Source organism: Xenopus tropicalis, chromosome 5 (genome assembly GCF_000004195.4).
Source record: "Xenopus tropicalis strain Nigerian chromosome 5, UCB_Xtro_10.0, whole genome shotgun sequence".
Classification (NCBI taxonomy): domain Eukaryota; kingdom Metazoa; phylum Chordata; class Amphibia; order Anura; family Pipidae; genus Xenopus; species Xenopus tropicalis.
Window position 1 is genome coordinate 42,731,032 of NC_030681.2, and position 26,848 is coordinate 42,757,879.

The following is a 26,848-nucleotide window of genomic DNA, read 5'->3' on the forward strand; positions in this document are numbered from 1 at the left end:
ATTGGCTCAGAATTTAAATACAAAATTCAAAAAACAAAACATACTATACCAAATGGAAAGGTACATCCTATGCTACATGGCTCCCTCTCTCCTTCCTAACGCGTTTCGCACACTAGGGGCTTCATCAGAGGAAGTATTGCCCAATTGGCTATTGGGGGAGAGTATCTGTGCTATTAATATCTCATTGTGCAGTTTGGCTTGACACACTTACAGGGCCGCTATGAGTTAACATAGTCCCCCATACTACTGAGTTAACAGGGCCCTCTCCCAGGGGGGAACCAATTATTAGCCCTCTAGTCACCTGGCTCCATGAGTGGTGGGCCTTGGCAACAAGTAAAATGTGGCCCCAATGTAAAAAAAAAAAATAAAAGCCACATTCATGGTCATAATCTGCTCTAACTGCACCCCATTATACCAAAATGCTGCCCATGGGATACTTGTGCCATTGATTTGCAGCAATATTGTACTTATTGTACCTAAGTACACTGAAGCATAGATCATGTAAGGCTTTCAGTACTAGTGCATTTATTTTGATATATTCTGTGGTTTTACTTTGTCTGGTATAACCCGGCACTGCAGAAGATCGGTTTGGATGAGGAGAACAAGGGGTAAAACTTTTCTTGCCTTCCCAGCTTCTCTCCCCACCTCAGAAGGGTGGGGGAGAGGAAAATAATATTCCTACACCCCCCCCACCTTGTTCTGTTGCCTATGGATATAACAAATAATTTCTTCTGAAACTCTAGTTGAGCTGCTGAGCCTGTTACAGACCAAAATGACTGCTCTCAGATTCTGTTGCTGTGAAGAAATGTCACAAAGTCATGTGCCTAATTAAGTGATGTGAATGCAGGGCTTCTCAAGAGATCCAGCTGCTCTGGGCCTCTGATAAGTTCATGGTTTTTCTCTATTTAAATCTCCCCCCCACCCCACCTCATGTGCTTTCCATTATGATGAACAGCATTCAGCCAGAAGGCAATGAATACATATTTAATTAATGCATATGCCAAATGTTAGGCACCCCCAGTGATTGTAATTGCTTATCTTTTACCCTGGGCTGGTGCTCCTGTTAGGAGAAAACTCTTTCTTCTCTCTTCTAACTTGGGAATCCCAGGGCCAGTGCATGAGCACTAGAGTAAAAAAAAAAAAAAAAAAAAAAACTTTTTTGTTAGTTTGGCTTTTTACTCTACTGTGCAAGTGCTGCAAAGAAAAAAAGAGGATCACTGGCTCGCAAAGGTAAGTGATTACAATCACTAGGGGTTCCTAACATTTGGCATCTCCCAGTGATTTTTACCTTTCCCTCTCCTTTAAGGGCAGTGACAGACGGGGAGATTAGTCACCCCGCAACAAATATTCATCTTTGTGGGCGTCTAATCTCCCCGCAATGCCATCCCACCGGCAAGAATGTAAACATATTGCTACAATTTCGTAACAAAGATTTGTCACGGGGCGACTAATTTCCCCTTCTGTCACTGACCTAAAGGAGCTGTTATCAGGGGAATGAAGATAAAGTGATGCCACACAGGTAGAGCCTGAGCCTCCTGCTCTCTGCAGCTGTTAGATTTTGCTAAAATAATATGGTGTTTCAAAATGCCAACTTCCACCCCAAATATATTACACTGTTAATCTGGTAAATAAGAACAGCATCAGTTCATCCTTTTGGGAATGCAGAGGTTGCTTTATAGACACAGTGTGCCCTGTAATTCCTGCAATATGTCCCTCTGTAATTTGTGTGCAATGGTGATATTGCATTTCAGCCAAGAAAACTGCCCTAGTGTTTCCCAGTTAATGTCAGTTTTAGGAATCGGCAGTATCAGAACCTGACACCTAAATTCTATTTCCCTGAGGCAGTCCTGCCTGTCTATGCAGGCACTAGGGGCCAAGTTATGTTTTTCCCTGTAAGCAGAGCAGAAAAGACTTCTCAGTGCCACCTTCTCCCTCCTTAGTCTCTTTTTTTCCTGCCACCACAGGTAAGCTTTGGCCCTGTGGTTAAACTTCAAGCTATTAAATTTATGTAAAGGTGTGGGATCCCTTATGTGGAAACCTATTATGTAGAAAGAAAACAATTCTAAATTTAAAAAATGATTTCCTTTTTATTTGTACAGCACCTTGTTGATGGGATCCATTATCTGGAAACCCGTTAACCAGGGAGTGGAGTCGGTACATAAATCATTTGACTCCTCAGTTTATGGTACCTCCGACTCCAACTCCTCTGTTTTTAAAGGAAAAGGAAAGGTTACATGTTAGACACCCCCAGTGACTGTGCTTGCTTACCTGAAACCCCCAGCTGGTGCTCCTGTTAGGGGAAAACTGCATCAGCCTTGGGTAAATGCAGGTGAGCAACCCCCTTCCTTCCCCTTTTGCATTGATCCCGGGGCCCGTGCATGTGTAGTTGAGTGAATAAGCTGGCTCGCTCTACTTTGCATGTGCGAAGACCAAAGGAGGAAGAGGAACGCTCGCTTGCATACACCCTGCCCGGTGCAGTTTTCTCCTAACAGGAGCACCAATTGGCGGTTGCAGGTAAGTGACTACAATCACTGGGGGGTGCCTAACATTTTCCTTCTCCTTAAAGTGAACCTGTCACCCATACATAAAGCTGTATAATAAAAGCACTTTTCAAATTAAACATGTAACCCAAAGCCATTTTTTATTAACACATCTATACCCATTATATAAGCATTTAAAAGTCCCAGCTGTCAATCATATATTACCTGCCTTAGGCATAGGGGTGGGGCGGACAGTTACTTTCACTTTTAATTCAGAACTTCTTAGATGTCACTGCACTCCTCACATTCCCCCTCCCTCCTCACCATTTAATTGTGTAACCAGTGTATGGATATTGTTATCAGGTCCCCCCATACTGGCACAGAAACAAGATTTTAGCAAGATTCAAAGCTTGCCTTAATAACAGTGTTCACAAAACGAAGCCTGCCTGTGTATTCCAGTGCTAAAGGATTTAAGTTTAAAATAATTTATATAGTGTAATTGAAGTTTATTTTGCTTGACAAACACAATAGAAAACAATCTGTAATTATTTCTTAGGGTGACAGGTCCCCTTTAAGGGTGAAGACACACTGAGCTACTAGAAGCAGCTATTTTTCCAAGGCTACTAAACACTAGAAAATACCCTGCCATAGACAATACTGAGAATTGCCCCTGCTAAAACACATGTTGAGATAATTATCAGTAAACAATCAGCATTGTCTATTTTAGTAGCTGTGACAAGTAGCTCTGTGTGTCTTCACCCTAAGGGCTCTGGCACACGGGGAGATTAGTCCCCCGCGACAAATCTCCCTGTTCGCGGACGACTAATCTCCCCGGATTGCCATCGCGAGGCAACTTCGGCGATTTGCCGAAATCGCCTGCTCAGCGTGTGCCATCCCACCGGCGACTTACATGTTCGCCAGTGGGATGGCAATCCGAGGAGATTAGTCGCCCGCGAACAGGGAGATTTGTCGCGGGCGACTAATCTCCCCGTGTGCCAGAGCCCTAAAGGAGCAAAACAGAAACACCAAATAATGAAAGAGTATAAAAGTAATTAATATGTTATGAAAAGGCACAGGTTACATAGTAGAAAACAGATATTTTGTGTAGATTTCCATTATATTCTATGGAGTTTGTCTGTTATTTGCTATGTAACCTGAGCCTTTTTTTCCAGCCTAAATGGCTGTTCCTGTGGCTACATAGCAGCTTATTTATATAAACTATAGAAGTCTTTCTGAAGCAAATATGAAACGTTTACCAGTACAGGGAAACAGTACATTATATTTCAATTACTTGAAACATTTTCGTTTTTTGGTGCTACTGTTGTTTGGTAATTGAGAGAACACAATATACAAGGCATTTCATCACTGCCAAAGCTCAGCAATATCAAACTGGCCATACACTTTCAGATTTTTTTTCCAACAAACATTCAGATATTTATCATAGGTTTAAATGCAATTATAAAGTACTAAAAAATAAATCAGAGGATTTTCTGAACATAAAATAGTTGTGAGACAACAACCGTACGAAAGTAACGTCCCAGAAATACATTGTAGGTGGATATCAGCAGACGTGCAGATTTTATCGTTAACCATCCAAAATTTTCTGACCTGTCCAATCGACCAAACGACCAATTGCCATGGTATAAAATTGTGGGGATGATTATTTGGAGTCCACAATGTGAAAATCAGCGCATGTTGGTCAGCTTTAAAGCTTATATGAAGATGGTCTGCTTTTGGGAACAAACCAAAGAACTACTGGCTAGGAAGCTGGCACTCTACCCTATTGGCCATCCAAGCCTGGCACTGCCAACATGAATGAGGATACTGTTCAAGTTTGGGTATAAATCTATAACTAAGCCTATGTCATTGTAGCTTTTTATTTATTAAAGAAACTACTAACATTCCTTAAAGGGGCCAAATAGAAAGGCAATCAGCGATGCAACGTATAAGTCCAAACAGGTGATTAAATTGCTTGCAGCTCCCTTACTTTCACCCCTCTGAATAGGCTTGTTAATACAAATCAGCAACTATGAGGAAGTGCATTAAAAAAATATATAGTGTAGTATGCTGGACTGATAACCCCACAAAGTGAAAACAATTGTAAAAATTACACTAAATATATAACCTTTCCAAATGAAGTATACTGTGTAAAAAATATGTGAATCCTCCACCAGTCATATGGTAAGCATGCCTACTGACCAGACACTGTCCAAAGGGGGAAAGCAGAGGCTTCACGATGAACACAAAGTCCTCATTTGGTATGATACATAGAAAAGATTTGCAAATAGCATGATACAGTTTTATTAAAATAAAATCCCCTTAATGCAGGCTACTCACAAACATCTGAAGAATCACAAAGCATATAATAATTCAAGTTGTTAACTCAATCCAGATCTGTAATTTGTAGTGTTATTATCATCAAACATACTGCACTATTTACTTTTTTATTTTCTTTAATACGCTTCCTCATAGTTGCTGTTTTGTATTAACATTCCTTAAAGAGGACCTGTCACCCTAAGAAATAGTTCCAAATTCTTTTTTTACTGTGTTTGTCAAGCAAAATAAGCTCCACCTACACTATATAAATAATATAAATCTTGTTTCCTTCAGTCTTGTAATTACACAATCACAGCAAGCAGGCAAGCACCATTTTGTGGACACTTACTAAGGCAAGCTTTGTATCACCCCAAAATCTTATGTATGCGATAGAATAGAGGTCCAGCTGCCCAGGCCTATTACGGAAAGACCCCTTTATCAGGAAAATCCCAGGTCCCCAGCATTCTAGATAACAGGTCCCATACCTGTACTTGATCCTTACAAAGCTATACAAGTTCATATTGGTGGCTGTCAGGCCGAGCTGGTCAGACGAGAATGTCACCCGCAAGCACCTCGCACTAGGCTGGAGGCTTAACCTGGAGATGAGACAGGAAGCACAGCAGTGGAGAGAGGCTGGAAGGCCGAGAGACGAAGTACCGTGGAGTAGGCAAAAGAGTAGTCAGACGGGTCCGGGTCGAGGCAGGCAGCAAGGTTCACAGGTCGAAGAAACAGGCAAGGGTCAATAAACAGGTTTCCAAATGGTACTAACACTAGGTAGCTGGTAAAGATAACCGAGCACTGATGGTTATCTATTTTGGCCTTTTAAAGGCCTTCCGTGTAAGGACGCCGGCGCAGCGTGCGTCAATACACATACGTCAATACGCATGCGTCAATACACATGCGGCAATACACACACGTCAATACACATGCGTTAATACGCATGCGTCAATACACATACGGCAAGGCGCGCGTCCGCGTCAGTTGCGGCGTCGATGCGCACTGGAACGCACGCGGCGCGTGTGTTCCCCCGGAGATCGCCGGAGACCCCGTGGACGGTGAGTGGCCTTACATTGCCCCCCCCCTTAGGAGCGGCCTCTGGACGCGAACCTTAACTTTAGAGCCGTGCCTCCGGTGGAAATCTCGTAATAGCTGTGGTGCATGAACATTAGAAGCAGGTTCCCAGGAATTTTCTTCTGGACCGTAGCCTTTCCATTTAACCAAATATTGGTGTTGTCTACCTCTTAGTCTATAGTCAAGGATATCCTCCACTTCAAACTCCTCTTGACCGTTGACTTGGACAGGTGGGAGTGGAGGAGGAATTCGCCCAGCAAAAGTGTTAATGACCACAGGTTTTAATAAGGCAGAATGAAAAACTGGATGAATACGCCAAGAGTTGGGAAGGTCTAACTGGAAGGCAACAGGGTTAATTTGCTTGATAACCCTGAAAGGACCAAGGAAGCGATGACCCAACTTCCGTGTAGGACAAGATAATTTTAGGTTCGTGGAAGAAAGCCATACCTTGTCGCCGACTTTGAATTCGGGATCCCCACGCCTCTTCTTATCTGCAAATGTCTTAAAGCTTTGCTGGGCTTTCTTGACGGACTCTTGAAGAATCTTGAAGTTCTCCTTCAAAAACAGTAATCGGTCTTTCACAGCAGGAACCGAAATCTCATTAAGGGAGGAAGGAAAGATGGCAGGATGTATTCCATAATTAGCAAAAAAAGGAGATTGCTGAATCGAATAATGAAAATTGTTATTATAAGCAAATTCCGCAAGGGGTAACAAGGAAGCCCAATCATCTTGGCGATAGGTAGAAAAACATCTCAAATACTGTTCTAGGGTTTGGTTGGTCCTCTCTGTCTGCCCATTGGATTGAGGATGAAAAGCAGAGGAAAGAGACACCCTAATTTGTAATGAGCGGCATAAAGATCTCCAGAATTGAGATGTAAATTGAGTACCTCTATCTGAAACAATTTCATCGGGTACTCCATGTAGCCTGACGATTTCTTTTATAAAATGTTCAGACGTACAGGCGGCAGAAGGAAGTTTGGGTAGGGATATGAAATGGGCCATCTTGGTTAAACGATCCACAATAACAAAAATAACAGTTTGTCCCGAAGATAGAGGTAGGTCTGTAATAAAATCCATGGAGATGGAGCCCCATGGTCTAGAAGGAACTGGAAGGGGAAGGAGCGAGCCTAAAGGCTTGGTACGGGAATCCTTGGACCTGGCACAGACATCACAGGACCTGGTGTAGTTAACACAGTCAGTTGTTAATTTTGGCCACCAAAAAAGTCTTTTGGCCAAAATGATAGTCTTTTTAATACCAGGGTGACCCGCCAACTTAGAGTCATGGATGGTCCGAAGGACCTCTAGGCGCAAGCTTTCAGGCACAAAAATTTTATCTTTGAAAAGGAATAGTCCATCTCTAGGTGATAGGTTCAAACCGGGAGGAGGGGAAACCGAAGCTTGTTTTATCCGGTCAATCAAGGAGCACTGGATAGACAAAAAATTTTGTGGCAAAAGAACAGTCTTGGGTAAGGTTGGAGCGGTTTCTTGAGAAGAATGAATTCTAGACAGAGCGTCAGCCTTAAAGTTCTTAGAGCCCGGGCGATATGTTAAGTGAAAATTGAAACGCATAAAAAAGAGCGCCCAACGAGCCTGTCGTGGCCTAAGTCTTTTAGCGATGCGAAGGTACTCCAAATTTTTATGGTCGGTATAAACCAAGATAGGATGGAGACTTCCTTCCAAAAGGTACCGCCACTCCTCCAAGGCAAGTTTGATAGCCAAGAGTTCTCTGTCAGCCACATCATAATTCTGTTCAGATTTGTTCATTTTCCGGGAAAAATAGGCAACTGGATGGAGGGTTCCAGACGGAGACATCCTCTGAGACAAAACGGCCCCTACTGCAGATTCTGAGGCGTCGACTTCCAGGATAAAAGGTTTTACGGGGTCGGGATGTTGAAGAATGGGTGCAGAAGTAAAGAGGGTTTTCAACGTCTCAAAGGCTGCTTGGGCTTGATGGGTCCAACGGAATTTGGTATTAGCCCCGGTCAGTCGAGTAATGGGAAGAATGATTTGTGAGAATCCTTTAATAAACTTCCTGTAGAAGTTGGAAAAACCAATAAAACGTTGGACATCCTTTCTAGAGGCAGGGACTGGCCAGTCTAGGATGGCTGAGACCTTACTTTGGTCCATCTGGATTCCATCAGCGGAAATAATAAATCCGAGAAATTCAACAGAGGTTTTATGAAACTCACATTTTTCAAGTTTAACAAATAGTCCGTGTGAGCGAAGTCGAGAGAATACCTTTTTCATATGGATCCGGTGATCAACTAAGGATTTAGAAAAAATAAGGATGTCATCTAGGTAAATAATAACAAAAATGTCCAAGTAATCTCTGAAGACGTCATTGACGAAGTGTTGGAACGTTGCAGGCGCGTTACAGAGCCCGAAGGGCATGACGAGATATTCAAAATGCCCATATCTAGTACGGAACGCGGTTTTCCACTCATCTCCCTCTCTTATTCTGACCAGATTGTAGGCACCCCTAAGGTCAAGCTTGGAAAAAACCTTTGCCTCTCTGAGTCTTTGGAAGAGCTCTGGGATTAAAGGCAAAGGATACCGATTTTTGATGGTTATAGTGTTGAGATTCCGATAATCAATGCAGGGTCTTAAGGTATGATCTTTCTTTTCCACGAAGAAGATCCCTGCCCCAGCTGGAGAGGTAGAGGGACGAATGAAGCCCTTGGCTAGGTTCTCGTCCAAATAATTGCGTAACACCTTTAACTCAGGCTCTGCCAATGGATAAATACGCCCGAAGGGTATTTGGGACCCTGGAAGGAGATCAATAGGACAGTCATATTTCCGATGAGGGGGTAAAGAATCGGCCCCCTTCTTGTCAAAGACGTCCAAAAAGTCACAATATTCAGAGGGTAAGTTAGGAGGTCTCCCGGAAGGACTCTTTGAGGAAACACAGCACCACTTCTGGCAATCCACAAAGGAGACATGAAAGCAATTAGCGCTGCAGAAAGGGGAAGAAAATGTAATTTTGCCTTTATCCCAATCTACTATAGGGTTGTGTTTACGTAACCACGGTAAGCCAATAATAATAGGCGAGAGAGGAGAAGTCACCACATCGAAACTTAACACTTCAAAGTGGATTTTATTCACACAAACACGTAGGGGAATTGATTCCTTTATACTAGGCCCGGAACTGATTGGCGAACCGTCGGCCACTCTGATGAGGAGAGGGGATTGCTTGGCCAATAAGGGAATCTTGTGAAGATCTGCAACTTTAGAGTCCAAAAAACAGCCACTAGCCCCGGAGTCCAGGATGGCCGGAAGCACCAGGACCTTGTCTTCCCACTGTAGAGAGAGAGAAAACGTGAGCAGTGGAGAGAAATGCAGCCGGGGTACAAAGGGTACTTAGGGAAGGATCCTTACGAGGAGGAGACGGACGGGTTGGGCAGCTGTTGAGTACATGACCAGACAGTCCGCAATAAAGACAAAGGTTCAGTCTCCTACGCCGAATACGCTCTTCCGGGGATAAGGATGGTCGAAGAGCCCCAATTTGCATAGGTTCGGGTTCTGGAGGAGTTGGAACCCCGGAGTCTACCCGAATCGGGGGTGACGCTTTAGGTAGCACCCAGGAAGACTGAAACTGAGTAGTCTTTTCCAACCTTCTTTCTCTCAGACGTTGATCAATCTGGATAGATAGCTGGATAAGAGCCTCCAATGAGTCTGGCACTCCAACCCTAGCCAGCTCATCTTTTAGGGAAGAGGAAAGACCAAGGCGGAATTGATGTTTAAGGGCCGCTTGGTTCCAATCAGTGTCAGCGGAAAGTTTACGAAAGTCCATAGTAAAGTCTTCCACAGGACGGGTTCCCTGTCGGAGGTTCCTTAGGGCAGCTTCAGCTGTAGTTTTACGATGGGGGTCGTCGTACAGCACGGCCATAGCCTGGAAGAAGGCGTCCACTGTTAGGAGGTATGGACTATGTTCCTCCATCAACCGAAAAGCCCATGATTGAGGTTGTCCCCGTAGAAGAGACATGACCACTCCCACTTTAACTTGTTCTGTAGAGTAGGTATGTGGTTGGAGCACAAATAAGAGTTTGCAGGCGTTCACAAAAGTCCTGAAAGCGCTGCGATCCCCAGAAAATTTATCTGGGAGCGGTATCTTGGGCTCAGGGGCTGGTGGACTGGCAGCAGCACCTACAGGAGGTGGTGGAGATGAAACCACAGGAGGCGGGACAGGATACTGTATAGTCTGTAGCTGTTCTTGCACTTCGTTGTAGTCTGCTCGAAGTTCTCTAACAGCGTGAGCGAGGGCCACGATTTGTTGCGTCAGAGCAGTAAGAGGAGATGCATCTTCCTCTTGTTCCATGGCTCGGTTATACTGTCAGGCCGAGCTGGTCAGACGAGAATGTCACCCGCAAGCACCTCGCACTAGGCTGGAGGCTTAACCTGGAGATGAGACAGGAAGCACAGCAGTGGAGAGAGGCTGGAAGGCCGAGAGACGAAGTACCGTGGAGTAGGCAAAAGAGTAGTCAGACGGGTCCGGGTCGAGGCAGGCAGCAAGGTTCACAGGTCGAAGAAACAGGCAAGGGTCAATAAACAGGTTTCCAAATGGTACTAACACTAGGTAGCTGGTAAAGATAACCGAGCACTGATGGTTATCTATTTTGGCCTTTTAAAGGCCTTCCGTGTAAGGACGCCGGCGCAGCGTGCGTCAATACGCATGCGTCAATACACATACGTCAATACGCATGCGTCAATACACATGCGGCAATACACACACGTCAATACACATGCGTTAATACGCATGCATCAATACACATACGGCAAGGCGCGCGTCCGCGTCAGTTGCGGCGCCGATGCGCACTGGAACGCACGCGGCGCGTGTGTTCCCCCGGAGATCGCCGGAGACCCCGTGGACGGTGAGTGGCCTTACAGTGGCAAAACAATACTATTGGGCTTATATAATGTTCAAATAATTTTTAGCAGACTTAAGGTATGAAGATCCATTATTGGTAGAACTCCAGGTCCCATACATTCTGGATTATAGATTCCATACCAGTACTTTCAAAAAGAGAGTTTCAAGAAGTCAACATATGCAAGCTTCTGGGGCTGGGGAGCGGTATTGGACTCTTGCACTTCTCACTTACTAGAGTAACACCATTTACTTATACATTACCAGATTTACAAACACTGGTTGCTATTGGCAATTGCAATTTAGTATCTATCTGTAATGTTTAAATATTTAAACTGCGTACTACAAGTTGGAAAGAAAAAACTTTGGTTGCTAACTGGCAACTGATTTTCTTCAGATTAGCAACTGTGTGTGTGTATATATGTATATAGCAAATAATTATTTGTAATAAGTCTCATTCCATTTTTTTTAAAATACATTTTGTTGTCTGCTTGTACAAAATATAGCTTGCAGGGGATACTTTGTTGTTATCCTTTGAATTTAAACTATTATACTTTGTGGTGCAGTGCTTAAGAAAAAACAACTATTTTTTGTACCCCTATGTTTTTGTTCTATTCATGAAATTATATACCACCAAGAATGTAAATCGCCGGTGGGATGGCATACACATCGCTTTGTTTTCCCGAAGTTGCCTCGCAAGGAAACTTCTCTAGAATTTGAATTGTGATTTATATGCATCAAAGCCACACAAATGTATTTAAGTCTGGAACAATTTTCCTGTAGGATCTGGAATGCCTTGACTGATAATTATGGCAATGTGATGCCTGTTGACTGGAAGACTTCTCACGCAAGGGCTCTTCATCTTCCAACCCTGAACCTTTTGGATAAAGCTGTAAGTTTATTTATAGCTTTATACATGTTTATTTTTACAGCATTATGTAAATATTACATTGATTCTGTACACGTACTATGTCGTCGGTGAGCTAAGCTAAGGTTTTGCTGCTGGCAAGACACAATACTAAGCAGCATAAATATTTTGTGGCAGACTTCACTTCTGCTAGAGCCATGAAGGCTTTTGGGTGCCACATTTTTTAATCTTTTTTTTTCCAATACAAGTTGGGCTTTAACATACACTTTCTGTTTTCATAATATATTATACTTGTTTAATCATTCTTGTATCTTTACACTCCCATACTTGGAATCTACCATACATATATATTTGAAAATTATTATAATTGTATACTACTATATTCATATACATGTACACTACAATACTCCTATGCCCACACACTCTTAAAATACTCCCATACTTCATTGCTTGGAAATATGCTTGTCCAAGCCACTCACTCTGCCATCACAACATTGCCCAGCAAGGCATTCCACAATTTCCCCCCCCCCCTCACCGTGACAAGCAACCTACTCTGCGTAAAATGAAAGTCCATTTCCACAAGTTTAAAAGTCTAATGTAATCTCTCTTTATAAGTAATACATATTTTGCCTTTAACCTAAAATGTATTTTATATATTGAGCTGAAATAAGCACTAGCTTATTTTTCTGCCTGATGGGAGACGGTCGCTACTCGTAGACGTGTATCTATGTAGTGAATTCAAAGTGTTGGTCAGATTTTTTTTTTAACTTTCTTTTTAGGTGAATGAGAATTTAAATCTTGACCTGTCTGATGATGAGGAGTTAAGAGAACAGTTAGATATGCACTCAATCATTGTCTCTTGCATTAATGAAGAGCCACTTTTCACAGCTGAGCAGGTAAATACAGTTATTGTTATTGCTGGGTTTTTGCTAAGATGTTTTGATTAAAGGAGAAGGAAAGGCATTTTGGCATTTTAATGCTAATAGATTTGCCACATTAGTGCCACCTAGAACACTATATTTATTCTTTCAGAAAGCTTTGTCATACCTGATTAAACAGCCCTAAAAGCTTCCTCTGTTTGCATAGATAGCAGCTGCCATTTTAACTTGGTCTCAGTAGCTTCAGTGAGCAGCTCTAGCTGCTGGTTGCTAAGATTACACATTCTGATGGAAGGGGGAGTGAATTCTTATGGGAGGGTGGAGCGAGAGCTGCACAGACTCAGGTCTGACTAATGGAGGATATTTCTGAGAGAGGAAGTCAGACACCCAAAGAACATGTTTACAAAAAAGGAGATAATAAATCCTGTGTTTCTTTTGAGGAGCTTTTCTGTAAGTGCTTATGACTGTATTTACATAGACCGTTTTGATAAAGCTTACTTAGTTTTTACCTTTCTGTCTCCTTTAAAGGAAGCTATTGTTTTGGAAGTTATGAATCAATGTCTACTTGTAAATTTTGTCATATAAAGGATATCGTTTAATTTGTACCAGCCATTTTTTGTAAGAATATGCAATAGAAAATGTTGAAATTTTTTTGAAAAAGGAAAATGTTTCCTACAACTTCCACTGTTCCACTTCCACTGCAAATCAAATGGTTAATAGTGTTTTGTCCAGTTATTGACCCTGCATGTGTTTACATCTGATTTGTTATGTATATGTTGCACATGAAGTTTTGTCCCTGCACTATATCTTAGACAAAACTATTGTAAAGTACAGTGGCTTGCAAAAGTATTGAACTTTCCACATTTTGTCACATTACAGCCACAAACATGAATCAATAATTATTGGAATTCCACGTGAAAGACCAATACAAAGTGGTGTACACGTGAGAAGTGAAACGAAAATCATACATGATTCCAAACATTTTTTACAAATAAATAACTGCAAAGTGGGGTGTGCGTAATTATTCAGCCCCCTGAGTCAATACTTTGTAGAACCACCTTTTGCTGCAATTACAGCTGCCAGTCTTTTAGGGTATGTCTCTACCAGCTTTGCACATCTAGAGACTGAAATCCTTGCCCATTCTTCTTTGCAAAACAGCTCCAGCTCAGTCAGATTAGATGGACAGCGTTTGTGAACAGCAGTTTTCAGATCTTGCCACAGATTCTCGATTGGATTTAGATCTGGACTTTGACTGGGCCATTCTAACACATGGATATGTTTTGTTTTAAACCATTCCATTGTTGCCCTGGCTTTATGTTTAGGGTCGTTGTCCTGCTGGAAGGTGAACCTCCGCCCCAGTCTCAAGTCTTTTGCAGACTCCAAGAGGTTTTCTTCCAAGATTGCCCTGTATTTGGCTCCATCCATCTTCCCATCAACTCTGACCAGCTTCCCTGTCCCTGCTGAAGAGAAGCACCCCCAGAGCATGATGCTGCCACCACCATATTTGACAGTGGGGATGGTGTGTTCAGAGTGATGTGCAGTGTTAGTTTTCCGCCACACATAGCGTTTTGCATTTTGGCCAAAAAGTTCCATTTTGGTCTCATCTGACCAGAGCACCTTCTTCCACATGTTTGCTGTGTCCCCCACATGGCTTGTGGCAAACTGCAACCGGGACTTCTTATGGTTTTCTGTTAACAATGGCTTTCTTCTTGCCACTCCTTCCATAAAGGCCAACTTTGTGCAGTGCACGACTAATAGTTGCCTATGGACAGATTCCCCCACCTGAGCTGTAGATCTCTGCAGCTCGTCCAGAGTCACCATGGGCCTCAGCGCTCTCCTTGTTCGGCCTGTGAGTTTAGGTGGACGGCCTTGTCTTAGTAGGTTTACAGTTGTGCCATACTCCTTCCATTTCTGAATGATCGCTTGAACAGTGCTCTGTGGGATGTTCAAGGCTTTGGAAATCCTTTTGTAGCCTAAGCCTGCTTTAAATTTCTCAATAACTTTATCCCTGACCTGTCTGGTGTGTTCTTTGGGCTTCATGGTGTTTGTTGCTCCCAATATTCTCTTAGACAACCTCTGAGGCCGTCACAGAGCAGCTGTATTTGTACTGACATTAGATTACACACAGGGGCACTCTATTTAGTCATTAGCACTCATCAGGCAATGTCTATGGGCAACTGACTGCACTCAGACCAAAGGGGGCTGAATAATTACGCACACCCCACTTTGCAGTTATTTATTTGTAAAAAATGTTTGGAATCATGTCTGATTTTCGTTCCACTTCTCACATGTACACCACTTTGTATTGGTCTTTCACGTGGAATTCCAATAAAATGGATTCATGTTTGTGGCTGTAATGTGACAAAGTGTGGAAAAGTTCAAGGGGACCGAATACTTTTGCAAGCCACTGTATTGTTTTTGTTAATTTACCATTAGAATAGTGTGAAACCACTCATAACTTTGTAGGTAATGTGAGGTAAGTCACTCTAGAATAGGTCATGGAGTTTTTTTCCCATCCTTGGCAAAATTGCTCAAGTTCTCAATGGTTGGATTGGGAAATTCTGGGTTTTGACTGGACCTTTGTTAGACATTTAGGTTCTTGATTTCAAACAGCTCCAGTGTAGCTCTGGCTGTGTGTTTAGGCTCCTAATTGAAGGTGAACCTCTTTCTTAGTCGCAGGTCTCTGGCAGACTAAAACTGGTTTTCCTGTAGCATTTCCCTATATTTCATTCTGTCCGTCTTAACCTCAAAAGCTGTTTTGCAGTAACTGCTGATGAAGAGTATCTGGACAGCATGATGTTATTATCACCACCATGTTTCAGTTTCGGGATGGTGTTTTGACTGTGATGAGCAGCGTTAGGCTATAGTGTTTTGTGCTAAGGCCAGAAAGTTTAGACTTCTAAAAGCTCACGTTTGTAAAGCATCCAGATTCTAGTTGTCCTGTGGAAGGTTGCTCCCAACCCAACTGTGGGTCTCTCCAGCCCCTTCAGAGTTGCCACTGAGCTATTATTTGCTTCTTTGACAAGTTTTAGTTAATGACTTTCTCTAAGAAAATAGTAACAGTTTTGCTATATTCTTTACAATTTTAAATAATGTACTTAACAGTGTTTCATGGTCAATTCATTATGTGACTTCTAATTATATAGGTCAGAAAGTGTTGTGGATACAATATAATACAAGCATTTTCAGTTTTTTTAATTTCTAAATAATTTTTAAAATAAAGACTTCTACACAGAATAACCTGTAGTGTGGATCAGTGATATAAATTGTCAGTTAAATACATTTTAATTCCGGGTTGTATCCAAATGCTCTGCATCTATAGTATCATATTCCCTCTTTGGTGCCTTCAATCCTTTGGTGCATATTTTTGAAGGTGATTGAAGAAATTGAGGAGATGATGCAGGAATCCCCTGATCCAGAAGAGGATGATACCCATTGTCAGTCAGACCGTCTTTCCATGCTTTCGCAGGAGATTCAGACCCTAAAGAAGGCTTCTACTAATCGCAGCCATGAAGATAGTAAGTCAAATTATTCAATCAATCATGTGTCTCACAGAATGTCATTGGTGCTCTGTCCTGTGTACTTAGGGTAACTTTTACATGCTCACCCATTTACGTTTGAACTAATATTTTTATTAGAATTACATTATTATTAATGATCTATAAAAAGTAACATATAAAAAAGGTATTATTTAAAAACAATGTTAACAAATATTGACCAATTTTAAAAAAAAAAAACTAAAAATGAGTAATAAAAATGTTTATTTTTCTTATAAAAAAAAAAGCAGGACCCAATGTGCACATTTATACTATTATGTGGAAGTTCTAAGCAACTTTTATAATATAAATTAATTAAACCTTTTTTAGTGTTTTAAAATCATTTTTAAATATAATTGCTAGTGACTGCCTTTAATTTTCTGTTCATTTCACTTTCATTAACTCTTTAAGCAATGAAGCACAACACAGCTCTCCTCCAGAAAAGACTATGGGTCCCACAATACCTTGCATATTAACACAGATTTCTGGAAGTTTGCAAGGCTTTGTGGGGTTTAGAATCTTGGCTGAATGAGAACAGGTTTTGCTACATTTTCTGGGATGACAAGCCATGCAGAGTACAGAAATGTAGTCAGATATCACTTTTTAATAGCAATAACAAGCAAATAAATTCATAGTATTAAATATTTGCTTAGAATTACAATTTCCTTTAGCATCAAAAATCTTTGGATGTGGTAATAGTTTGTACACCCATAGTGATTATAATTGGTAACCTGCTACCCCAGCCCAGTGCTCCTCTTCATAAAAAGACATGCCTTGGCCTGGGGTATTTTATCTTGAGTGCTGTTCAACCATCTTTTTTTACTTCTACAGGCATTCCCTGCACTATCCTGTGCGTGTGCAAACGCAGTACAGAACGTCTTAGTTGATTCCTGTACTACTCCTGTGACCAGCTTCAGTCGGTGCAGGGGATGCCTAGAAACAATGGAGAAAATGGCAGTGCAATACTTGGTATAAAGTAGTCTAGGCCAGTGCATTTTCATTTTTTTCAGCATTAAATGATCTATCTTTAGACTATAGCTGCAGAAAAATATGGCCTTGTTTTTATTTAGGTGTGTGTGCGCCTGTAGGTGATTCTGATTGGGTAAGAGTAACATGCCAAAACATTGTTGTGTATGTATAGCTGGTCTTACACATGAGTTTAACCAGATTTAATCAGACATGTTTCCAAGTTTTAAAATCTGGGTGTTGTTTCCATTTGAAAGAAGTGAAGATGATGTCCGTTGCAGAGTTAAATGACCTCCTTGAAGAAATCGAGACCGCTATTAAGGATTATTCAGAGGAGTTAATTCAGCAGTTGGCTTTGAGGGATGAGTTAGAATTTGAGAAAGAAGTAAAAAACAGCTTCATTTCAGTCCTCATCGAAGTACAGAACAAACAGAAAGAGCACAAGGAGAATGTGAAAAAGAAGAGAAGGGTGAAAAGTGCAAATGCACAGAATGGCACAAAGGAGAGGAGTCACATGCCAGGAACGGTACGGTTATATATTCCTGCTTTCTGTGCTGTATGGTGTTACATATTCCTGTTTTTTGTGCTTTTTTTCCTTTGCATTTGAAACAAGTCACAAGTGTGCAAAAGCTGCCTAAATAGGCCAATTTGTAAAATGTTTGGATGGCAGGAAAAGGTTACCTACAAATTATACAGCTTAATGTTACACTGCTGTAACATAGCCTTGTGTTTCTATAGCCTCTTCCTTTCTGAAATATCTTAACCTTCCATGATAGATGCTGTATCTTCCTCTGTGAATGGCATCTGCTTTTGAGCCTGCTCAAGCATTACTAATAACATGAGTATTAACTGCATTTATTTTTGCCCTCAATATGTCATATTTGTGTAAGAACAACTTTGAGAGAGCCTCGTCCTTCTCAGGTTCTTCTCAGTTTGCTGAGCGACCGTGTCCTGTGCTGAACTGCATCGCCTTGCAGCTTGGAGGAGGTTGAAAGAAGGACATGTGTTGAAATTATCTGCCATAAAAAATTGTTTGGGACAGCATTTGTTAGCAAGGGAAATATTATTTTCTCAATCTGGGAAGACTTTGTGAGGAGACCCACTTCTCCCTTGTTTACAGAGCTGAAGTAATCCAGGGATGAAAGACAGATATCACTCCAAAAATGTCAATTTTCATTTAATACCCTACAGCAGTAATTGTGGGATTTTTTGTTTGTTAGTGCCACACCTGGATGACCAACCTCTGTCCATGGCCTGTTTGGCCTAAAACAAGTTTCAAGATATAGCATAGCATTGCTGCACCAGCCATTCATCAGCAACTTGGCATTTCACTCCAAACCTCACAATCGCTGGCATTTCAGTTGGGTTTTCAGAGGTGTTAAGAGGATCAAATATGTATTCCACCCAAATCAATTTGGTAACCACTGTTTTACCCTCTAAAGCTCACCCACTGGGTTTTAATTTACAGCCAAGGCAGTTGAGGTTCATATTCCAGGTACAGATCAGTTAGGGTGCAGCTGGCCTGCAGTTGGGATCTGATCAGCTTTAAAGGGGACCTGGCACCCAGACATAAAAAGCTGTATAAAAAAAAGTCATTTTTAAACATGGAACCCCCAATTTTTTTTATTAACACATCCATACCCATTATAATGGCATTTAAAAATCCCCGCTGTTAGTGCCTTTAGGCACAGGTGTAGAGGTGGGGCAGACAATAACTTTAGTTTTCCATTCAGCACTCACATTACTCCTCCCTTTCTGGCAAGATTTTGGGGTGATACAAAGCTTGCCTTACTAACCGTGTCCACAAAATGGCAGCTGCCTGCTTGTTGTGATTGTATAGTTCCAGGACTGAAAAAAACAAGCTTTATATTATTTATATAGTGTAATTAAAGTTTATTTTGGTTAACAAACACAACAGAAGAGAATTTGGAATTATTTTTTCAAGGTAACAGGGTCCCCTTTAAAACCCAGTGGGTGAGCTTTGGTCTTTAGGATGTTCCAAAAAAAATGCAATATTTAGGAGTATAACCTTGTTTCCTTCCCAGGAATTTATGGCGAAGTAGTAATTGGGGCAGCAATGGAAGCAGGGATTAGATGTTGCGTGGTTCTTCTGTGCCTTTCTATTATATGGCGCAACTGTTTGTATCTCTTTTGTGTGGCATGCCTGCACCCTGTTATTTCTCACTCTCATCTTTCTTAAAGATAACTAACACTCTCTTTTGTCTTCCTTTCTCACTTCTTGCTATACTTTTGGTGTGTGTAGCGCTTCAGCATGGAAGGCTTATCAAACGTCATACAGAATAGCTTTCGCCAGACATTTGGGAACCCAGGAGGAGAAAAACAGGTGCTGGGATTTTATCTTCACCACCTCTGCCAGTCAGTTTGTCCTCTGCCAGTCAGCAAATATCCCCAAAGCTTTTTCCCATGATGGCTGGGCTACTGGTACTGAGACTTTTATTGGAGTCAGTGGCTAATGCTTTATTATAGCTTGGTAAAACAAACAGAATGCAGGTTCACATTCATTAAACAATACAAATATTTTGATAAGTGTCACGATAACTAATGTTAATATATATTTTACAAAATATTTACATATGAATAACCTACTATGATTGTACAATTAGGCTTGCTTGGTACCTTAACTTAACCCTTTTTTTGGGTTTAACCTGTCACATGGAGGAATTAAATAGTGTTTCTTATGATGTGAGAATTAAATGAGAGAACAGCCAGAACTCTGCTTTCAGTTTTCTAAACTTAGATAGTCAGTGACTTTAGGGGGGGGGCACATGGGATATAACTATTCTCTTCTGTTATACACAAGGCAGATTCAAATGCAAACTAACTTAACAGTAATTTTCCATATTCCCCCCCCCCCCCCCCAAGTCACTGATTGGTTACTGACTATAGTTTAGAGAGCTGTAAAGCATTATGGCCAATATGTTAGACATCTGTCCACTCCAGGCTTTACTGATTGCCTAACTAACTATATTGAAAACATTTTTTATTTTAAGCAGTCTAACTGTTTTGCCCATTGACATTTTTACACTATTCCTTTAAAACCCCCAGTTCAGTGGATTCCTGTGGTATCCATAATCTCTTTGAGAGACTCTGTGGAAACTGTGTGGGTCTTTATTGCTGCCTGAGCATCTGACTCCATGAACATCCATAGATTCTGTAGCACAGCTGGAGACTTTCCTCTCTGAGCTTTCATCTGGGCTTGTGGTATAATGAGCTAGCACCTGAACACACTTGCTGAGGATAAAAGATGTGTCTACTCATAAACAGTGTACAATGATCAGATATTTTTATGGATCACCTGTATGTGCCAAGAGACATTGCTGGTTGCAGGTTTTTTTGCACCTGATTCATCTCCTAACCCTCATCCTACCTGAAGCTAAACCATGCCTTTCATTTTCAATCTAACCTATTCTTTTTTTATATTGACTTAATAATGATGATCTGCTTCTCATTGACCAAGCCTGGCGCTGAGCCAAGATTCCAACATTTTGGTATAAAAGATGTTACTTTTTACTCCAGAATTGTCTTAGTTGCCTGAATTTTCCTATTGACTTTAGTGGGTTATGCCAGTTCAAATGTGGTATGATTTTTGATAATGATTTAACCGTTGGCATTTTAGTGATGTGTGCGGCTATTTATTTTTCTGCATAACATGCAGCCTGGAACCTTTTTATATGGTGGTGTGAATTTTTGTAAGGGTAAGACTATTGCCTCGATTGGCCAGTTCTGTTACTTCAAATGTCTGGGGGTTAAACCTGGAAACCTCTGCAAGTAGGACTCCCCTTTCCCTTTTTACCATTGGGTCTCGTCCTGTATAAAAACAGTATGAAACAGTTTGTCATGCCACAAGAGTTAGGGCTCTGAGAATTCTCACGTTTAGTATTCAGAGAGACAAGAAAGGTCTTTGTAGTGAGCATGCAGTGTTCTTGTTGAGGGCGGACTTGCCCTCCTTGCCAGCCACATTCTGCAAAGTGGGGAGCTCCTTCCAGATACTTGACAAGCATTCAAACACAGGAGGATTTCGTTTTTTTGCTGTTTTTTTTTAATTCTGTTTGCATATTTGTGGTTTGTGGTAGTTAGCCAATTTATTGGCTTTTATTATTATTATTATTTATTCTCACTCTGATAGCCAATGCCCTGCTGTCATTTTTCATTTTATGTCAATATCTTCTAATGTACATGGTTTACCTAGGCACAATAAAGGAAGACTTGTTTTCTAATTTAGATTGCATTACAGTCATGTTATAGTCAATTCCTCTAAAGCTTTAGCCCTAGGATTGTCTTGTTGCCTAGTGTTTTCATTTTAATTTCCCTTTATTAAGGGGTGCAGTCTTCCCCACCATGTCTCTTAGACAATTACTAGCACCAGTCACGTACTGTCTGATAGCCAAGCATCTTGCTGTCTTATTTTGCTGACTGGCAGTCAGTAGGCTTGTGCCGGAGGAGACATATTTCCCCATCAAGTCAAGAGTTTCTGTAAGAAATTGAATTACTATATTACACTGTATTCTCCTTCATGTTCATATTTTAAGTACATCATCTGGAAACCAGTGAGCTATGCTATAGTATGTGCCAGAGAAACCAGGGGAATTTTACCTTTTTGATTGTTGTGTATTTATTAAATATGTCAATAACATTTGATTTTAATTTAACAGTATTTGACCACAGTCATCCCATATGAAGAGAAAAATGGGCCACCTTCTATTGAAGACCTACAGATATTAACTAAAAGTAAGCATGGTCTTTTAAGCAGTTGTTTTCATTTGGTCTAATTTGTATAAAAAAAATGCCCAAATTATTTTCTGTTATCTTTTGTCTTTGCAAAGTATAGTCAGATCTTTTGGGAAGGGGGCTCGGGCAAGTCACCTTATGCCACTGCATGTAATATTACATAGAGTTGCATTTCACATTATACATTTTATTACAATTAGAACTTCTATGTGAAATGGGACCTGTTATCCAGAATGCTCGGGACCTGGGGTTTTCCAGATAAGGGATCTTTCTGTAATTTGGATCTCCATACCTTAAGCCTACAAAAAAATCATTTAAACATTAAGTAATCCAAACAGGACTGTTTTGCCTCCTATAAGGATTAATTACATCTTAGTTGGGATCAAGTACAACGCACTGTTTTATTACACAGAAAAAAAATATTTACATTTTTTTTTAATTATTTGATTAAAATGCAGCCTGTGTGAGATTGCCTTCCTGTTATTCAAAGCATTCTGGGTAACTGTTTTCAGGATAACGGATCCTTTTTATATCTTTCCAGTTCTCCGCGCAATGAAAGACGACAGTGATAAAGTGCCATCGTTGTTAACGGATTACATATTAAAGGGTGAGCTCACAAAACTTTTTGTTTTATTTTTAGGAAATGTAACAAGTTGTGACACAAAATGCTAAGTAAGCACTAGCAGGGCTGTTGAATACCATGTTTTTTTTTTTATTGTTAAAAAGATACTGTCATGATTTTAAGATCATGTTTTCATACTCATTCATGCTAAACCGGGTCCCGTGCAAATAATTCATTCCAGTCTGAATGTTAGTTCATTTTGCATGATCCTGTGCTTGCACAGCCATCTTTTCCTTTTGGTCTCCTGCTGGGTACTATTCTGTCATCTACTACTAGGTGGTGCATGTAGGGTTCCTGCACTCATTTATTTGGGGTGTCAGTAACCTCTGCCCCTCACTGCATATTGTATTATAGCATGTGGGGATATTGTTATAGATTCACTGTACCATGGTACGTGCTGTTAGCCTGAAGTTCCTTTTCGAACAGCTAAATCCATCTGCATAGGTGTCAGGGAGGGCTGTTATCTTGTTACCCGCCCATTGTTCTGATGCCAGGTTGGGGGGTGGGTAATCAATTTACAAGGCAGCAATAAAGAGAGACTGCAAATTATCAAAGCACAATTTGGGACACAGAAGGAATCCTGTGAAATAAATAGACTTCCTTGTCTGGTGTCTGATGGTAAATAGAAAAAAAAACTGCTTTGGTCTTTTAAAAAACTGATTTCAGGCCAGAAGGGCCATACAATTAAAAAAATAAACCAGATATCTGTCCAGTAACCAGATAAATGCTGTGTAAAGGTGGCCATACACGCACCGATATTATCGTACGAAACCTCGTTTCGTACGATAATCGGTGCGTGTATGGCATGTCGGCGAGTCGACCGATATCGCAGGAAGCTGCTGATAAGGGACGACTCGCCGATCGGACCAGTTTGAAAATTTTGATCGGGCGCCATAGAAGGCGCCTGACCAAAATTCTCCCTTCAGAGCTGAATCGGCAGAAGGAGGTAGAAATCCTATTGTTTCTACCTCCTTACCTGCCGATTCAGCCCTGAATGGTGTGTGGCGGATCTTACGATGTTTCGTGCGACCGATGGTGTATGGACCCACGTGTATGGCCACCTTAAGATTGCAGATACTTTATTGGATATGCAATTGAATACGTGCAACATGCATTTTCTTTTCTGCAGTTGTAAAAAGTTAAACACAAATAAATAAATAACTTGTTTTTATTTTTTTTTATTTTTTTTAAAAACTGATTTCAGTAGAGCATTATGTGGCAATCTGTGGGTTCTGGCAAATGCCAGAGGGACTGCTGAAGATGCCATAGAGTTAGACAGTCACTATTTAGTTGGCTGGTGGGGGGCTGTTTGGGCCTCTGTGTACTTGAAATGCCAGGGCCTATTTTGAATCCCACTCCAGGCCTTGCTTTCAGCCTTGCATTTGTTCCTTGGTTTCTCCCACAATAAGAATTAAACTGCATATTCCTGGGCCCAGGAAGGGAACTCTACTACAGGCACTGCCTTTTTACATCTAATCACACAGCCCAAAGTTCATTTACAGTAGTGCACTTAGTCATCCTCTTGCAAAATTCTCTTTTTTGTTTGAAGGTCAGTTAGAGAGAGGCTAACTATTTGCTGCGGTACAGCCCTGTCAGCAGATTTCTGGGATTCATTCCTTCCTGCCGCCTGTAATCAATGTAATAATAATATTCATTCAGCAGAAAAACCTTTATATCGCTTATAATATCCCTAAAATAATTTTATTATTCTTTGTTATTGCTGACATTTTGTCTCCCTTTCCCTGCCCTAAGGCACTTGGGGTTTCCTCTCACCTTACCTGCACCCCCTCTTCTTTTCTCTCTTCCCTCTTTCTCCTTGTGCTCCAATTGTGAGCAAAAATGAGATCTAAAAAACTGACAGCATAGGCGGAGGGTGATTTTTTTTGTTTGGGGGGGGGGGGGGTGCTAAGGCTAATAACACATGCAGAGTTTGAGCAACAGCTGTGGATTAATAGCTGATTGGCCCCCTACCATCCTGATTATTTTGCATTGAAAATGTAATTCCAGATCTTACAGTATGTACCTGTAAGACCACTGTACAAAATAGATAATAAGCACTGCATTAACGCCAGACATACCAGTAAGATCACTGCGGACATGGATAAAGAGAACTACATAAACCCCAGACATGACAGTGAGATCACAACCAAAGTGAAAACAGATCATTGCATAAATCTCTAGTCGTAATTTCTTTTTTTTTTTTTTTTGCTAGGAAGGTTTGGGGAGGCTTAGCCTTCCAAAGCCTTAATGAAAATCTGTCTATGACTGACAGGAAAATGCCAGTAGCATTGAAGTAGCAGAAACATGATACAACACCTTGTATCATCAAGGTGTTGCAATTGCACAGTGTATATTGTGGCCCAGTTTTATTTTCTATAAAACTTTCTAAATTACCTTCCTTCATGTGGTTACCTCACTGTCTAAATTCTAATTACAAAACCATGAGTATTAGTGGTTTATCACTCCCCCCTCACCCTCCTTCCCAGCAGTGTTGGAAAGTCGGAAAGTGATGGTGCATAAAAATCAGGTTTTTTGTTTTTTTTTATAAAAGCGGTACAGATATTTTAATGGAAGTATGTTAGAGAGAGGTTTATTTATAAGTAAAGGGACAAAAAAGGGACTTTATTTTTTGTCTTTACATCCCCCTTTTATTCTTCTTTTCCTCTGTTCTACTAAGGAGAGGCCATATAGTGCAAATGGAACGTGTTTCATTCTGCAATAGACTGCTCTATCTATATTTCATCCTGGATACAGTACCACAGCTGGTGCTTCTGTGAGTTCCTGTGTATTCCCTCCTGTCTCCATAGAGATGTTTCTTATTATACTGTTTGTTTTCTCTTGCAGTTCTGTGCCCTACATAAGGAGCAGCTGCACAAGATGGCAAGCATATTGAATTTGGGATATGACATTTCCTGTGGATGACACCAAGCCGTTCCATACATCTCTTTCCCACCGATATCTGCCCACAGGCATTATTGCTGCAGCCCTGTTCCTAACCATCCTTTCTCCTAGCAGCATTGCTGTTTTGTAGCATGATGATCCTACAGCCGTCTCCGCAGGCTCTAATAACCAAGTAATACAACTCGATATAACCGTGGCTGAGTATGGGACATGGCCTTCCTGTGACATTAATGCCTATAGAACAAATGTACAGTTTTAACCGGTTTTTATGTGCTGAAATCTATTTTTACATGAAATGAAAGTCATAGGACACTAATCATTCTCTTGAGCGGTTTTAAGATGGAGAAAGCAACGCGTTTTGTCCTACCCAACAGGTGGCAATGCTGTCAGCTGACACAGCATTGGATCAGGATTGATTCATTTTGTATAAAGGGAACATTTGCAAATTGCACTGACGTTATTTTTTTAAAGAAATGTAGAAAGTAAGAATATAGTCTATAAACACTACAGGAAACAATGAATTCTAGGCTCCAATTCTGAGCTCCCATCCGCTGTAAGGCCATACATTGTAAGGCATGTTAGACAGGGTTAGCGTATTCTTGTAGTTTAGATGCCCGCTCTCTGTATCATACAAGTATTGCTTGTGTCTCAGTCCCTAAAGCTTCCTGTTGCAGAATAGTCTCTTGGATTTATAAAAGCTGGCATATAAAGTAGCCAGAGTGGGAACATAAGATCAAGTCATTCTGCTACAATTGCACACCTTTGTAGCAACTAAAACCCATTATGCACTTGGAAGCCATTTATCTTCCCACCTTCACTTTTTATGGTATTTTAAATATATTTTTAAGATATACATTAAAAGCCCAAAGTCTATTTTAAAATGTGTAACATAATAAATTCATTTGGTTGTGTAGAGCACAAGGGCTGCCCCTTATACTAATCCCTACATACACTGTTATTCTGGCGCAAAGCAACAAAGGGCCTTTCTGTGTTGTGACCTCATCATTTTAATATGCGCACTTAACATATTGTTTGAAATGTTTACTTTTACATAACAGTATTATTTTTAAGGAACAAAGCTAATAAAATAAATTGAATCAATTTTAATTAAGATATTAATCTAGTAATCCTTTGGAACCCGACTGCTAGATGTGTATTGAGTTAGTAGCCTTTGCCCCGACCCATGGAAAGGGATTATTTGTCTTGCACTGCCCTGCTTGTAACTGAGAAAATAAAACTGTACAAAGTGTATTTTAGTATATTATTATTAAACTCTGCTTTATGGAAAGTGTGCAGAAATTTATTTGGGAAATAAAGCTTGGAATGTTTCTTTGCAGCTAATAATGTTCTCTGGGGATAACTAGGGGTAACTACATTCCCTTTTCCTCACAGTCGTTTAGGGTCTGATTTATCAACATTCAGATTTCTTTCCTGATTCAATTTTTTTTGTGCAAAAACTTCTAAATTTGAATTATGATTTCCAAAACTCGAATGTAAAACTTCAGCATCTCAAAGTTTATGAAAAAGTCAACGGGAGCTGTCCTAGGCAAAATTTGAGGTTTCTTTCTTTTATTCAACTTTCTCAGAGTTTGTGAGACCC

The 26,848-nt window shown here is 40.8% G+C and overlaps 1 protein-coding gene across 3 annotated transcripts in view; it reads left to right on the plus strand.

Annotated features, from left to right (window-relative positions):
• The window catches only part of fez2 (fasciculation and elongation protein zeta 2 (zygin II)), a 28,065-nt gene extending 1,529 nt beyond the window's left edge, over positions 1-26,536 (plus strand). For 2 of the 3 annotated variants that reach the window (XM_018093884.2, NM_001016344.2), the window contains 7 exon segments: positions 11,512-11,620; positions 12,376-12,492; positions 15,848-15,992; positions 17,234-17,502; positions 21,650-21,725; positions 22,267-22,332; positions 25,192-26,536. In XM_018093884.2, coding sequence (XP_017949373.1) covers positions 11,512-11,620; positions 12,376-12,492; positions 15,848-15,992; positions 17,234-17,502; positions 21,650-21,725; positions 22,267-22,332; positions 25,192-25,208 — 799 coding nt within the window. In that variant the 3' untranslated portion in view covers positions 25,209-26,536. 3 annotated transcript variants of the gene reach the window in all.
• The last annotated feature ends 312 nt before the right edge of the window (positions 26,537-26,848 follow it).